At 44.2% G+C, this 16,489-nt stretch overlaps 1 protein-coding gene across 1 annotated transcript in view; it reads right to left on the bottom strand.

Annotated features, from left to right (window-relative positions):
* Positions 1–16,489, bottom strand: part of wdpcp (WD repeat containing planar cell polarity effector) — a 96,169-nt gene that overhangs the window by 12,063 nt on the left and 67,617 nt on the right. Inside the window, 2 exon segments of the mRNA XM_076977542.1 lie at positions 3,508–3,613; positions 15,711–15,774. Coding sequence (XP_076833657.1) covers positions 3,508–3,613; positions 15,711–15,774 — 170 coding nt within the window.

The following is a 16,489-nucleotide window of genomic DNA, read 5'->3' on the forward strand; positions in this document are numbered from 1 at the left end:
GAGAGGGAGGGAGGGAGAGAGGGAGGGAGGGAGGGGGGGAGGGAGGGAGGGAGAGAGGGAGAGAAAGAGAGAGAGAGAGAGAGGGACAGAAAGAGAGTCAATGGGGTGACGAAGAGACGGGTAAACGTAAACAGTTGAATTTTAAATTAAGCAACAAAAGATAGAAAAATCACACTGCCCATTCTCATTCTCCTGCTCGAACACACCATTCACCTTCATTATCAAGCCCTGGGGTTGGGATTAGGGTTAGGTTTAGGGTTAGAGGTGTTAGGGTTAGGTTTAGGGTTAGGGGTGTTAGGGTTAGGTTTAGCCCCCATGCAAACAGGTGACACTGGGTTTTATTTAGATCTGTTCAGTGAATAAAGTTATTGTTATTAATGAAGCAAGGCTAGTAACCAGCCATCAGCATTATGTAAATGAGATACTGCTAATCAGTGGCTATTAACATTCTTGATTAATGGATTCAGCTGATTGGCTTATCAATAGTTTTGACCAACACGAATCCTGGTATGAATCCTGGTTATTAGTTGTTACCCAGAAATAACCAAAACATTTCATCCATTTTCAATCATTTAAATAATGACTGGAGAGACAAGCTCGTAATCTCCAGTGACATGCAGATAAGAGCTGAGGATGAAGAGCTGATGATGAAGAGCTGAGGATGAAGAGCTGAGGATGAAGAGCTGATGATGAAGAGCTGAGGATGAAGAGCTGGGGGGTTAAGCACTATCACTGAGCCACCAAAGCGACCTGGTCTCAGAGTGACACCTTCATATAAAACATCAGCACTGAATTCTGTGTACCTATGCATGTGTATGCATGGGCTTATGAGAGTGTGGGTGTGTGTGTGTGTGCGCATGAGAGAGAGAGAGAGAGAGAGAGAGAGAGAGAGAGAGAGAGAGAGAGAGAGAGAGAGAGAGAGTGTAAGTATAAGCATATCCTTTAGAGTCATGGAAAAAAGGGAATTCTGCTGTGTGTTGGCCAAATGTAAATATACCTGGATACTTCTTTAAAGCAATGCACACACCCATACATAGACATGCACAAACACTCCCACACACACACACCACACACACACACACATATGCACACACACACACTCATGCATACACAAACACACACATGCTCACACACATGCTCACACACACACACACACACACACACACACACACACACACACACACACACACACACACACACACACACACACACACAGGCATACACCCATACACACACACTACATTGCAGAGAGGAAAGATAAGTCAAGTATTCTGACACATTAAATATGATAGCAGCATTTTAAGCATTGACACTTATAAAGTGCTCCCAAATACACATTCTACATTTAGAACTCTCTCATACCTCTCTCCCTCCCTTTATAAGTCTCTCTCTGTATCTCTCATACCTCTCTCCCTCCCTTTATAAGTCTCTCTCTGTATCTCTCATCCCTCTCTCCCTCCCTTTATAAGTCTCTCTCTGTATCTCTCATTCCTCTCTCCCTCCCTTTATATGTCTCTCTCTGTATCTCTCATCCCTCTCTCCCTCCCTTTATAAGTCTCTCTCTGTATCTCTCATCCCTCTCTCCCTCCCTTTATAAGTCTCTCTCTGTATCTCTCATCCCTCTCTCCCTCCCTTTATAAGTCTCTCTCTGTATCTCTCATCCCTCTCTCCCTCCCTTTATAAGTCTCTCTCTGTATCTCTCATCCCTGTCTCCCTCCCTTTATAAGTCTCTCTCTGTATCTCTCATCCCTCTCTCCCTCCCTTTATAAGTCTCTCTCTGTATCTCTCATCCCTCTCTCCCTCCCTTTATAAGTCTCTCTCTGTATCTCTCATCCCTCTCTCCCTCCCTTTATAAGTCTCTCTCTGTATCTCTCATCCCTGTCTCCCTCCCTTTATAAGTCTCTCTCTGTATCTCTCATCCCTGTCTCCCTCCCTTTATAAGTCTCTCTCTGTATCTCTCATCCCTCTCTCCCTCCCTTTATAAGTCTCTCTCTGTATCTCTCATCCCTCTCTCCCTCCCTTTATAAGTCTCTCTCTGTATCTCTCATCCCTGTCTCCCTCCCTTTATAAGTCTCTCTCTGTATCTCTCATCCCTCTCTCCCTCCCTTTATAAGTCTCTCTCTGTATCTCTCATCCCTCTCTCCCTCCCTTTATAAGTCTCTCTCTGTATCTCTCATCCCTCTCTCCCTCCCTTTATAAGTCTCTCTCTGTATCTCTCATCCCTCTCTCCCTCCCTTTATAAGTCTCTCTCTGTATCTCTCATCCCTCTCTCCCTCCCTTTATAAGTCTCTCTCTGTATCTCTCATCCCTGTCTCCCTCCCTTTATAAGTCTCTCTCTGTATCTCTCATCCCTCTCTCCCTCCCTTTATAAGTCTCTCTCTGTATCTCTCATCCCTCTCTCCCTCCCTTTATAAGTCTCTCTCTGTATCTCTCATCCCTGTCTCCCTCCCTTTATAAGTCTCTCTCTGTATCTCTCATCCCTGTCTCCCTCCCTTTATATGTCTCTCTCTGTATCTCTCATCCCTCCCTCAGTCTCATTCCTTTCTCAACATTTCTTTCCCTCCCTCCTTGTCTCTCTGTCCATTCTCTCCTCCAGTTGATCTTCTTTATTCTGTCTCTCTCCCCTCCCTCTTTCTCTCTCCTCCCTCCATCTCTCCTCTCCCTCTCTTACTCTCTCTCTCCATCCCTGCCAGCCTGCCTCCCTACCCCTCTGTCTATCTCTTTCCCCCTCTCTGTCTATCTCTCTCCCTCTCTCCTTTTCTCTTTTCCTCTTTCTCCCTCTCCCTCCCTCTTTTTCTCTCTTCCTCTCTTTCTCCCTCTCCCTCCCTCTTTCTCTCCCTCCCTCTCTCCCTCTCTCTCTCCCTTGCTGATACTCTAAGCTCTTTGGGTCTGCTCTGGGGGAGTAAAGGGGGGGATGGAAATCATCAAGGACATAATTAAGAGGCTTATGAGTGTGTGTGGGGGCATGAACACACACACGCTCAGAAACACACACACACACGAACACACGCACGCTCAGAAACACACACACACATGTGAACACACACACACGCACATGCCCTGAGGTAGTGACCTCCGTATGTGAAGTTAAACACCTCTCTAGTCTCATCAAGTAGTACGTCACTTTAGCCTGCAACTCTGTTAATGTTAATGTGTCTCCCTCTGCCATGCTCGCTCTCTCTCTCTCTCTCTCTCTCTCTCTCTCTCTCTCACACACACACACACACACAGACACACACACAGACACACACATCTCTGAATGTCTACATATCTTATTGTTTGTGGTATTCAGCTGTCAGAGAACCTGGCTGCTGCCCAAGAGGTCAAAGGTCATGGGTTTGATCCCAGCTGACTCTATTACTACCAGGTACTTCATGCTGCTTCTGGAATGTTACTGCTCTGGTCTGTTTCAACAGCCTGAACCTGCCTGGATGAACTCTTCCCTGTGAAGCCTCTCTGCCCCGTAACACCCCCTCACCACGCCCTAGCCTGTAACCATGTTCTCACCTGGGTCAGAGGTCACAGACTCCTGGGGGTCAAGCTCCTGGGCCTTGCGCTGGGCAGTGGCAGCCAGAGCAGATTCTCCACAGTCTCCCGCCACGTAGTGGAGGTCCTGTGAAGAAACAGAACAGGAGAGGAATCAGGACTGGATCTCCACCTGCTCATGCTGATGGAGGTCTCCTTCACTTTCAGGTGGGTGGAGGTGGAGATAAAGTCACATGTTTGAAGTTGATATAAAAAAATAAACCTGGATGAAATGAAAAAAAACAAACACATTTTTTCAGTTTAACCCTCCCAATTCTCTTTTATTCATATATTACAACTCTTTCTCTCCATCTCTCTCTCTCTCTCTCTCTCTCTCTCTCTCTGTGTGTCTCTGATGCAAACTCAGTTGGAATCTTATCTCCTTCATTTCAAAAGCAGGAGGGTGTGTATGGGGGTGCCGAGAGGGTGCACTTTATGTTGAAATAAGAGTTTAGTTCTCATTACGAGAAGGTGGGCTTCTGACACACGCAAACACACACACACACACACACACACACACACACACACACACACACACACACACACACACACACACACACACATAAACTCACACATACACTCACACACACAAAATGCCATTTCCTGCCCCTCTCATCTAACAGAATGGAATATAATGTCCCTATCTGGGTATCACTCAAACCACCGTTTAGCCTCCCGACGTGCCTCTAAATGTCAGACATTTACGTTCCTATCTCCAAATGAAGTCTGTCTCTGAGAAAGAGGTGCAGAGGTACAGCCAATGTGAAACAGACAAACTGATTGACAAGAAATATGAGCAAAATACTTCTGTGTTTGTGTGATCCACTAGTAGAATGATACATCTATGACACTCCATTACAACGATGTATCTATGACACGTCATTACAACGATATACCTATGACACTCCATTACAACGATGTATCTATGACACGTCATTACAACGATATACCTATGACACTCCATTACAACGATGTATCTGTGACACTCCATTAAAATGATATACCTATGACACTCCATTACAACGATGTATCTATGACGCGTCATTACAACGATATACCTATGACACTCCATTACAACGATGTATCTATGACACGTCATTACAACGATATACCTATGACACTCCATTACAACGATGTATCCACGACGCTCCATTACAACAATGTATCTATGACACTCCATTCAAACGATATAACTATGTATGGCACTACAACACTCCACTCGATCAATATATCTACGACATTAGAACCGTATATACATATTCATACACTTACCGGCCACTTTTTTAGGTACACCTGTCCAACTGCTCATTAACGCAAATGTCAAATCAGCCAAAGACATGGAAGCAACTCAAAGCATGTAGTCATGGCCAAGACGATCTGCTGCAGTTCAAACCGAGCATCAGAATGGGGAAGAAAGGTGATTTAAGTGACTTTGAACGTGTCATGGTTGTTGGTGCCAGACGGGCTGGTCTGGGTATTTCAGAAACCGCTGATCTACTGGGAGTTGTACAGAGAATGGTCCAAAAAAGAGAAGATATCCAGTGAGCGGCAGTTCTGTTGGTGCAAATGCCTTGTTGATGCCAGAGGTCAGAGGAGAATGGACAGACTGGATTGAGCTGTTAGAACAGCAACAGTAACTCAAATAACCAGTCGTTACAACTGAGGCATGCAGAAGAGCATCTCTGAACACACAACACGTTGAACCTTGAGGTGGATGGGCTACAGCAGCAGAAGACCACACCGGGTGTCACTCCTGTCAGCTAAGAACAGGAAAATGAGGCTACAATTCACACTGGCTCACCAAAATTGGACAATAGAAGATTGGAAAAATGTTGCCTGGTCTGATGAGTCTCGATTTCTGCTGTGACATTCAGATGGTAGAGTCAGAATTTGGCGTCAACAACATGAAAGCATGGATCCATCCTGCCTTGTATCAATGGTTCAGGCTGCTGGTGGTCGTGCAATGGTGTGGGGGATATTTTCCTGGTACACTTTGGGCCTATTAGTACCAATTGAGCATCATGTCAATGCCACAGTCTACCTGAGTATTGTTGTTGACCATGTTCATCCCTTTATGACCACAGTGTACCATCTACTGATGGCTACTTCCAGCAGGATAACGCGCCATGTCATAAAGCAGGTAATACAGGTATTACTATTGAAGGTGCCCCCGCCACTTTCAAATCGTTTGTTTGGCAGCATTTTGGGTACCCGGCGGAAATGATAAATGGGAAGAGAGTGACTGATAAGACACTGACCATATACAAACATTGTATGAAAATAATGCCGTACACCGCGGCCAATACGAGCACGATACAGAGACATTTACAGCACCACCACAGCTCAGTACTCAGATCAACATATCTCACTTGGTAGCAGGGACAGAACGGCGCTTTGGCAAGTTGAGACAGCAGGATATCGGGAGCAGTGTGGCGATGTTAATATTCTTAAAAATGAACATGGCAGTGTAGTTGCAGCAAATTCAGTGCCATACTTGGTCAGGCTCTGTTTGCACTATTTGAACTCTGTATTGACAGAAAAGATAATGCACATAATACAGTGAGTCCCCTCTTAACGACGGACCGGAGTTACGACCGACTTTTTATTTTATTTTGCGCAGTGAGCGGAGGAGCAGTGGCAGCACAGTGGAGTGTAGTGGAGTGTAGTTGGGTGTTGTGGGGTGTTGTGGAGTGTTGTGGAGTGTCTGAGGCAGCACAGCCTTCCCCGCAGCCCATCTCAGCAACGCGATCGCTCTTTCTCACGCTGTACGCACGAGAACATTGTTTGTTTTTTTCTATACTGTATTTATGATTAAAGCGTATCTAAATCTAGTGTCGCGCTTAACGACGAAAACTGCTTTATGACGGACTTTTCAGTCTCTATCACCGTCGTTAATCTGGGACTCACTATAATATTGTTTGCGCTTGAAAAATCTTATTTAAAAAAATAAATAAATAAAAATCTTATTAATCTTATTTATTTTATTTTAACTTATGAAATTTTATTTTTATTTCAATTTGTAGAGGAAAAAGTTTATAAAAATTTCATGCTTACATAATGCATGTTAAGAGTTATAATAAAACATTTCAAAATGCATGTGTAACTCAGTTAAATAACTCAGTTAAATAAAAGTCCAGTCATATAATTTGTCATTTTAGTGTTCTTAAAATCTCGTCTCGTCCTCGTGAACCTAATATCGTGTCTCATCTCGTCTCGTGAGCTGAGTGTCTCGTCACACACCATATATATACACACACACACACACACACACACACACACACAAACTTCATGTGGCCTTCAGAATAGCTCAAGAACAGTGCACAGAGAACAGGTAGAAATGAGAAGCAATTAGCTAGACACGCCCTATAAAGGAGGTTCTGCAGGTGGTGACCACAGACCTTTTCTCAGTTCTCATCCTTTCTGGCTGATTTTCACTTTGGCATTTTGTCAGTTCTCTCACCATAGAGGTAGCATGATGCGGTGTCTACAACCCACAGAAGTTGCTCAGGTAGTGCAGCTCATCCAGGATGGCACATCAATGCGAGCTGTGGCAAGAAGGTTTGCTGTGTCTGTCAGCGTAGTGTCCAGACCATGGAGCAGATACCAGGAGACACGGAGGAGGCCGTAGGAGGGCAACAACCCAGCAGCAGGACCACTAACTCCTCCTTTGTGTAAGGAGGAACAGGAGGAGCAGTGCCAGAGCCCTGCAAAATGACCTCCAGCAGGCCACTAATATTAATGTTTCTGCTCAAACTCTCAGAAACAGACAGGGTGGTATGAGGGCTCGACGTTCACAAATGGAGCTTGTGCTTACAGCCCAACTGACATTTGCCAGAGAACACCAAGATGGGCAGATTCACCATTGGTGCCCTGTGCTCTTCAAGGATGAGAGCAGGTTCACACTGAGCACATGACAGATCTGCTGCCTGCAACATCCTCGAGCATGAGCGGTTTGGCAGTGGGTCAGTAATGGTGTGGGGAGGCACTTCTTTAGAGGGCCGCACAGACCTCCACGTGCTAGCCAGGAGTTACCCTGACTGCCATTAGGTACTGGGATGAGATCTATCTACCAACGCCACGTTGCACCACAAACTGTCCAGGAGTTGACTGACGTTTTAATCCAGGTCTGGGAGGAGATTCCTCAGGAGAACATTTGTCGCCTCATCAGGAGCCCAGGTGTTGTAGGGAGGTCAGTCAGGCACGTGAAGGCCACACACACTACTGAACCTCATTTTAAATTGTCTTGAGGAATTTCCATTGAAGTTGAATCAGCCTGTCATTTGATTTTCCGCTTTGATTTTGAGTATGATTCCAAGTGCAGACCTCCATGGGATAGTAATTTTGATTTACATTGATCATTTTTTGTAATTTTGCTCTCAACGCATTCCACTATGTAATAAATAAAGATTTTCAACTGGAATATTTTATTAATTGAGATCTAGGATTTTATTATTTTATTTTAGTGTTCCCTTTATTTATTTTTTGAGCAGTATATAACCCTAGGTACACCAGAATATATGTATATGTGTGATCCACTAGTATATCTGTATATGTGTGATCCACTAGTATATCTGTATATGTGTAGTACCCCAGTATATCTGTATATGTGTGATCCACTAGTATATCTGTATATGTGTGGTACAGCAGTATATCTGGAATGAGATTTGTCATTTTTGGCCATGAAACCCTGGTTACATCTCTAACCTGATGCAACAGCATCGACTGGAAAAAGAAAGAGTGTTACGGATGAGAAGGCACCAGTTAAAGTGAGAGCCATGTCACGTCAGCAGAAAGCACCACGTACAAGAGAGAGAACACAGGACAGACACCGGTGGCATAAAACCAAACTTTTGATTAAGTTTGGATTTTGATTTTGAATACTTTTGACCAAGGATTATCAATAATAGCATAAGCACAAACACTACAACTACTGCTCAGTCTCAGTGCTATCTTTAATACCACTGATCACAAAATTAAAACAGACTTAAGCGGAGGGCTGGGTTCTCGGAATAGTCCTAAAATGGTTCAGTTGAGAAACAGTGTTTCTCAGAGAGTACTGGTGACCTGTGGTGTCCCCTTAAATGGAACCAGTTGTCAGAAAATATTAGAAGAATCTTGATACTAGACTAAATATTTACTAAAAACTTTGTGTTTGTGCAAGCTTTCAACTTAGTTTAGTATCAGTGTACTTTTAATGTTTAATTTTCAGCCTTACAGCACATATATTTCAATCAAGTAAAAGTTTAATTTATCTTGACTTTATTTTCATTTTTATCTTGGCACTTTAAATGCTTAATTCAAAATCTTTTAACACTTACATTTTTAACATTTATGTTTACTACTAATTCATTTAGAACAGGGGTGCTCATTACGTCGATCGCTCATTACGCTCATTACGTCGATCCTTTGCGATCGACCGACACTTCCTTCGCGATCGACCGGTCGATCGCGAAGGAAGTGTCGGTCGATCGCGAAGGAATGTGCGTAGATCGCGTCACATAAAATAGTAGTAGATGAATCGCACATCTGCACTGACGGTTGTATTTTGATTGACATTCACGGTAGCCAATCAGCAATCCACTCAACAAATTACGTCCCCCCCCCCCTGCTCAACAAATTACGTTCGCACCCCCCCCCCCCCCCCGCTCAACAAATTACGTTCGCCGCCACACCGGTAGATCTTTCTGACTTGGTCATCTTATAAGTAGCTCGCAAGCTGAAAACTGTGGGCACCCCTGATTTAGAACTATTTGAAAATTCTGTTTAAATCAATAGTTTTTAATTTGAATCTTTTATGTGAAGCACTTTGAATTGCCATTGTGCATGAAAAGTACAATATCAATAAACTTGTCTTGTCTTAATCAGAACAGACCATGGCTATCAACTGTAACTTTGTGTAATATTACTGGCTAAGTGTGTAACTTGGTTCGTTTAAAATTTTTAGGGACAATTTAGTGGGAAAATACTGAATGAAAAAGTCAGGAAGATATCCAAGAAGAAACCATGTTGGAGTTTGACTGATGCAGAGTGGACCAGTGTAGGTCAGATCCAAGCGTTCCGCTGGCAGGGGCATCTAACTAGCAGCTAGGGACGTGTCGTCCTGGGTCAGAACCAGCCCGAGAGGGTCTGAGTGGGCTACATCAGCACCTGTCTGCAGCCACAACATCAAACCTGTCACACGCTCTCTTCCTCTTTACATTCACAACCAGTTCACATCTCAGATAAACCTTATTCCTCCAGATCTTTCTCCAGTTCACATCTCAGATAAACCTTATTCCTCCAGATCTTTCCCCAGTTCACATCTCAGATAAACCTTATTCCTCCAGATCTTTCCCCAGTTCACATCTCAGATAAACCTTATTCCTCCAGATCTTTCCCCAGTTCACATCTCAGATAAACCTTATTCCTCCAGATCTTTCTCCAGTTCACATCTCAGATAAACCTTATTCCTCCAGATCTTTCCCCAGTTCACATCTCAGATAAACCTTATTCCTCCAGATCTTTCTCCAGTTCACATCTCAGATAAACCTTATTCCTCCAGATCTTTCCCCAGTTCACATCTCAGATAAACCTTATTCCTCCAGATCTTCCTCCAGCTCACATCTCAGATAAACCTTATTCCTCCAGATCTTTCCCCAGTTCACATCTCAGATAAACCTTATTCCTCCAGATCTTTCTCCAGTTCACATCTCAGATAAACCTTATTCCTCCAGATCTTTCTCCAGTTCACATCTCAGATAAACCTTATTCCTCCAGATCTTTCCCCAGTTCACATCTCAGATAAACCGTATTCCTCCAGATCTTTCTCCAGTTCACATCTCAGATAAACCTTATTCCTCCAGATCTTTCCCCAGTTCACATCTCAGATAAACCTTATTCCTCCAGATCTTTCTCCAGTTCACATCTCAGATAAACCTTATTCCTCCAGATCTTTCTCCAGTTCACATCTCAGATAAACCTTATTCCTCCAGATCTTTCCCCAGTTCACATCTCAGATAAACCTTATTCCTCCAGATCTTTCCCCAGTTCACATCTCAGATAAACCTTATTCCTCCAGATCTTTCCCCAGTTCACATCTCAGATAAACCTTATTCCTCCAGATCTTTCCCCAGCTCACATCTCAGATAAACCTTATTCCTCCAGATCTTTCCCCAGTTCACATCTCAGATAAACCTTATTCCTCCAGATCTTTCCCCAGTTCACATCTCAGATAAACCTTATTCCTCCAGATCTTTCTCCAGCTGTTCCTCTTCTCAGAGCCAATTTCCCTTCATGAGGTAATTCTCCTCCGTCACATGACAGTTGCCAACCAGGCCGGGACTGTCAGGTGCTTCCTCCAAGGTACACGCAGCCAATCATCACATGTTTACAGCTCTTATGACATCAGAAGGTACACACAGCCAATCACCACGTTTGTACAGCTCATATGAGACCAGAAGGTGGTGTAAATCACACACTCGGGGGGCAGCACAACGCTCCACCTCGGATGCATGCACAGACACCCATGATTGACCAGTGTTGATGTGATGATGTTGATGTGATGTAAGGTCCCTCCCTGTCCATTTTCCTTTCTCAGGTTCCCAGCCGTGAACAGCTGTGGCGTCATTAGGGATGAACTCACCATCTCATTTTCTGTTGTGCCACTCAGGATAATTTGTTAGTGTGTCCCAGATAAACACTGATCAATGTTTGAGATATACTCAGTGATGAAAGACTCCACCAAACCTCTGAAGTAGGTCAGAGGGGCAACTGGTCTGAAATGCGAGGGTCAATGAGACCAGGCCCAGACCTCAAGTTATGTTGACAAATGTCATCTTTCAGTATTTCACTATGAACCCTGGTGACCAAAAGGTTTGAGTTAAGTACATGTATGTTCATGTATTCCACAGCAAGGAAACTGTAGGATGCCATTGGCATTAAGAATATGAGCAGATGGGTCCCGTCTCGTTGTTTAGCACGCAGACGTCCTGCACACGTCTCTGTCCCTCAATCTGCCCTCTGTCTCTAGTTTTGTGTCCTGGAAGACAGCCAGGAGTGGTCAGGACAGAACAGAGTGAAAGAGGAGCGGGACTATCGAGACTGGGGCAGTCCGCCTTTCACTCTGTCCAGTCTTGCATGTCAGGCACGTGTAATCAGACCCATTCAGCACACGTAACACATAAAGGCCGTGGCACAACATGAATGTTATATGCACTGCAACACACCGTGGTCTGACCTTAGTTCTAGTTGATATGGAGGTGGCGTGTCTCCTTTCTATACCTTAAGTCTTCACGAGCTGACGAAGGTTAGCGACACAGAAGAACAGCTCTAGAACAGAGGATGATGTGAGAGCAGCTCTAGAATAGAGAGATCTGTAGTGATATCCACTGTTAGTGAGCGCAGGGGAGACCAAGATAAAAAGGATTTAGAAAGACATATCTTCTGTTTCTTAGTCATTGAGTTACAGAAAAGTTTCCCCAAGCCCAAGTGCAACATAATGTGAGGTGTTCACGCACCCCTCACAACAGAAGTACCTGTTCAGGTGAGTTACCTCACTTTGGGCTTGCAGAGATGTACAAGTCCAACTTGGATTATCTGAGGCCCGAACTCCACTGAGCCACAAGGTAAAGGGGAGGAGTTAAAGGAAAGGAGCACAACATCTGAGTGCTTCCCAAACCTCTCAAGGAGGTGTTCGGCGTGGTAGTGGGGGGGAAAAGTGGACCTGACTACCGAGGGCCCGAGTAGGAAGAGAGGCCCATTTTGATCATGTGCCTCATTTACTGGCATTTATAAGGGTCCACTGACATTGAGAGTGTACAGGGCCCAGAATTTGCTGTTATGCCCCTGGGTGTTTCACAAACCTTTCAAAGACTAGTATTGCAATACTAGTACCAGTTTCTCCACACTGAGACTGATAAGTGCCCCATGAACAAGAGAATGTTTTAAGAACAGAACCACATTTCCATTGGTTTGAGGGTCCAACAATTATATATAGATGTGGCCAGTCTCTTTCCTCCGAAACCATTTATAAAAGAGAAAATATCACAACCTCAGACACACACACACACACACACACACACACACACACACACACACACGCACACGCACACACACGGACGCAAACACAAACACACACATATATATTGCAAACGAAGACATACATGGACGCACATGAATAAAACACACCGCAGGCATCTGATTCAGTGATTGCAAATCAGATGTAATTAAAACGACAAAGGGTTAAAAGTAAAAAGTGAGAGTGATAATGTCACGTAGACAAGTGAAGACATAATGCACGACACTGGCAATCAGAACGACAGACTAGCTGCATGACAGCAAAGGTCCAGGACAGAAGGGCAGAACTCTCCCTCTCCTGCGTCCACGGTGTTAGGACCAGTGATGGCTTAGTTACTTTGAAAAAGTAATACGATTACTAATTACTGATTACTCCTTTCAAAAGTAACTTAGTTACCTTACTGATTACTTGATTTTAAAAGTAACTACGTTAGATTATAAGTTACTTTAGTAGTTATATTCAGCAGCAAAATTAGTTTTTCCAATACTCACTTTATTGGAAGTGCATTTTAAACAGTAACAATGTATCTCCTGACATTTAAATAATGTATCTCCTGACATTACGTTTGTGTTATTGGTATTTCTTTACACTACCACATATTGTTACGGAGAACACTGCACAGAATGACGTGAACGCGCTACGGTCGAGCGATACAGTCGAGCGCTACGGTTAGACGCAAAAGCACAACTGTGGCAAGAAGAAAGCAAAAATATATATTTTTACTAAGGAAAATAAAAATAGTAACGCACAGTTACTTGGATAAGTAACTTTAATCTGATTGCTGGACTGGATAGTAACTCGTTATATTACTCGTTACTGAAAAAAGTGGTAAGATTAGAGTAACGTGTTACTAAGTAACGCGTTACTGATATTACTGGTTAGGACGCTGCCTCTCCTGTAGGCCACTGGGGTTCCCCCTGTCCAGTCAGTGCTGTTACCCACTACACATCTTCCCATACCTCTCTCACTCCTGGTCTCTCCCCCAGTCATGCTCTCAGTCCTCCAGTGCAACACACCCCAGGGTGTGTGTGCTCTAGCTGTGGAGAACACCACACAATGGGCGTGGGGAGAAGAATCCTCTGTTGGTTTGGAAACAAAGGCCCTTGGAGTCGTGCTTTGACCCGCCACGGTTACACCAGCTTCCGGTACTTTTGTTTCCAAACCCCCCGAGACAGAGAGAGGAGGAGATCAGATAGAACAAGGACCCCTACCTGCTCTCTCGCTCTCTCTCTCTCTCTCTCTCTCTAACTCTGCCTCTCCTGCTGTGAGGTTAATTTAACTTCTGTTGCTAATTAACGTATGGCATCACTACAGGGGGAAGCCAGGAGAAGGGCTCTCTCTCTCTCCCTCTCTTTCTCTATCTATCTATCTCTGTTTTTCTCTCTCACTCCCCATCTTTGTGTCTCTCTGCCTGTTTTACCGTCTCACTCTGTTTCTCTCCTTCTCACTGCATTCTCTGTTTCTCTCTTTATCTCTCCTCTCTCTTCTTCTCACTTCGTTCCCCCCTCCCTCTTTCTCTCCCTAAAGGTTCCGCTCTACCTTTTTATTCAGGTCTCTCTGTGGTACTTTAAATGGAAATTCTTTTCAATGGGGTGAAAAGCAGAAGGACAGGGAACGAGAGAAAGAGGTGTAGAGAGAGAAAGAGAGGGAGAGAGAGAGAGAGGTGTAGAGAGAGTGACAGAGGAAGAGAGAGAGACAGTAGGCAATAGGGAGGGGGGGAGAAGAAGGAAAATAGAAAGATGGGAGACAGAGGGAAAAATAGGAAAAGAATAGTGGTGGAAGAGAGAAGGGGAGAGAGAAGAGAGAGAAGGTGTATCTTGAGTGTGTAGTACTGGGGCCATAAAAGGTATCACACACACACACATAGAAGAACGTGCACACACACACACACACACACACACACACAGAGGTACACACACACACACACACACACACACACACACACACACACAGAGGTACATACACACACACACACACACACACACACACACACAGAGGCACACAGAGGCACACACACACACACAGACACACACACAGAGAGACACACACACACAGAGAGACACCCACACACAAAGGAACAAACACACACAGAGGCACACACACAAAAAGGAACACACACACAGACACACACACACACACACAGCGGCACACACACACACAGAGGCACACACAGGCGTGAGCACACACACACACACGCAGGCACGCGCACACACACACAGGCGTGCACACACACACACACACACGCACACACACAGACACACACACACACACACACACACACACACACACACACACACACACACACACACACACACACAGAGGCACACACACACACAGGGTAAAAATGGAGAAGAAAAGATTTTAGGCTTTGAGGGTCACGACCCCGTTACTCTGGTGTAACTGTTGTTACTCAGCCTTCACTCTGGTGTAACTGTCGTTACTCTGCCTTCACTATGGTGTAACTGTCGTTACTCGGCCTTCACTCTGGTGTAACTGTTGTTACTCGGCCTTCACTCTGGTGTAACTGTTGTTACTCGGCCTTCACTCTGGTGTAACTGTTGTTATTCGGCCTTCACTCTGGTGTAACTGTCGTTACTCAACCTTCACTATGGTGTAACTGTCGTTACTCAACCTTCACTCTGGTGTAACTGTTGTTATTCGGCCTTCACTCTGGTGTAACTGTTGTTACTCGGCCTTCACTCTGGTGTAACTGTTGTTACTCAACCTTCACTCTGGTGTAACTGTTGTTACTCGGCCTTCACTCTGGTGTAACTGTCGTTACTCGGCCTTCACTATGGTGTAACTGTTGTTCTGATTTGGGCTGCACACTATAACGAGTGTGGACACATTTGGAAATGCCAGTAGAACTGAGCCCTCCATCTTTAATTACAACCACAACACAACGTCAGGTGCTGCAGATCCTACTGAAGATGCTTCTCATGCTTGATTCAGACAGGAACCCAGCAGTGGACCTCTGCTGTTGAGATGTTCTACTGCAATGATGCGTCAATTACATTTGAACCCTGTTACGCATAAACAATGGTTTTGTCTGTCAAACCCAAACCCTTGACTGCAGTAATGTTGAAGGCTCCTCTCAGCAGTTGTAAGAGCCATGAATGTCAGAACTCACCATGAAGAGGTCTCGAGCGCCAATATCCAGGGCCAGGAGAAAAGCCTTCTCAAAACGCTGGTGTCTGGAAGAAAGATGGCACAGAACATTCCAGAATATCTCTAGATTTCTACATTTATTGTTCACCGGTGTTCAGGATATATGCGTGTGTGAAAACATCCAATGACATAATGGTTTGGATGTTCAACTGCATACACACACACAGACACATATATGCACACATATAGTGTATGCATATAGTGTATGCATGCACACACATACATGCTCATACACACACACACACACGCGCGCGCACGCGCACACACACACACACACACACACACACACACACACACACACACACACACACACACACACACACACACACACACACACACACACACACAACCAGTCAAAAGTTTGGACACACCTATTCTGTTTTTTTCTTTTAGATAAAAACAGGGAAGACACCAAACAAATAAAATAACGTCTTAATATAATAATATGTTATTACACTCTAATTAACCACTGGGTCTTGGTGTTCTGTTGAGCAGCTTCATGAAGCAGCACCTGTGATGTTTCTCCATCAGTCCTGAAGACCTTCACACACATGCAGAGAGCCTGTAGAGTGAGAAACTAAAGTTCTGAAATAAACCTGCTGAGGATACAATTAAATTGTGGGAGTGTGTGATGAGAATAAATTCATATAGAAACACTTTTCCCAAATTATATTTGTAAGCATAATCCATTAGATTAAAATGCCCTTTTTACTATTACGAACATGTATTTAGCCAGGTGTG

Source organism: Brachyhypopomus gauderio, chromosome 17, assembly GCF_052324685.1.
Source record: "Brachyhypopomus gauderio isolate BG-103 chromosome 17, BGAUD_0.2, whole genome shotgun sequence".
Classification (NCBI taxonomy): Eukaryota; Metazoa; Chordata; class Actinopteri; order Gymnotiformes; family Hypopomidae; genus Brachyhypopomus; species Brachyhypopomus gauderio.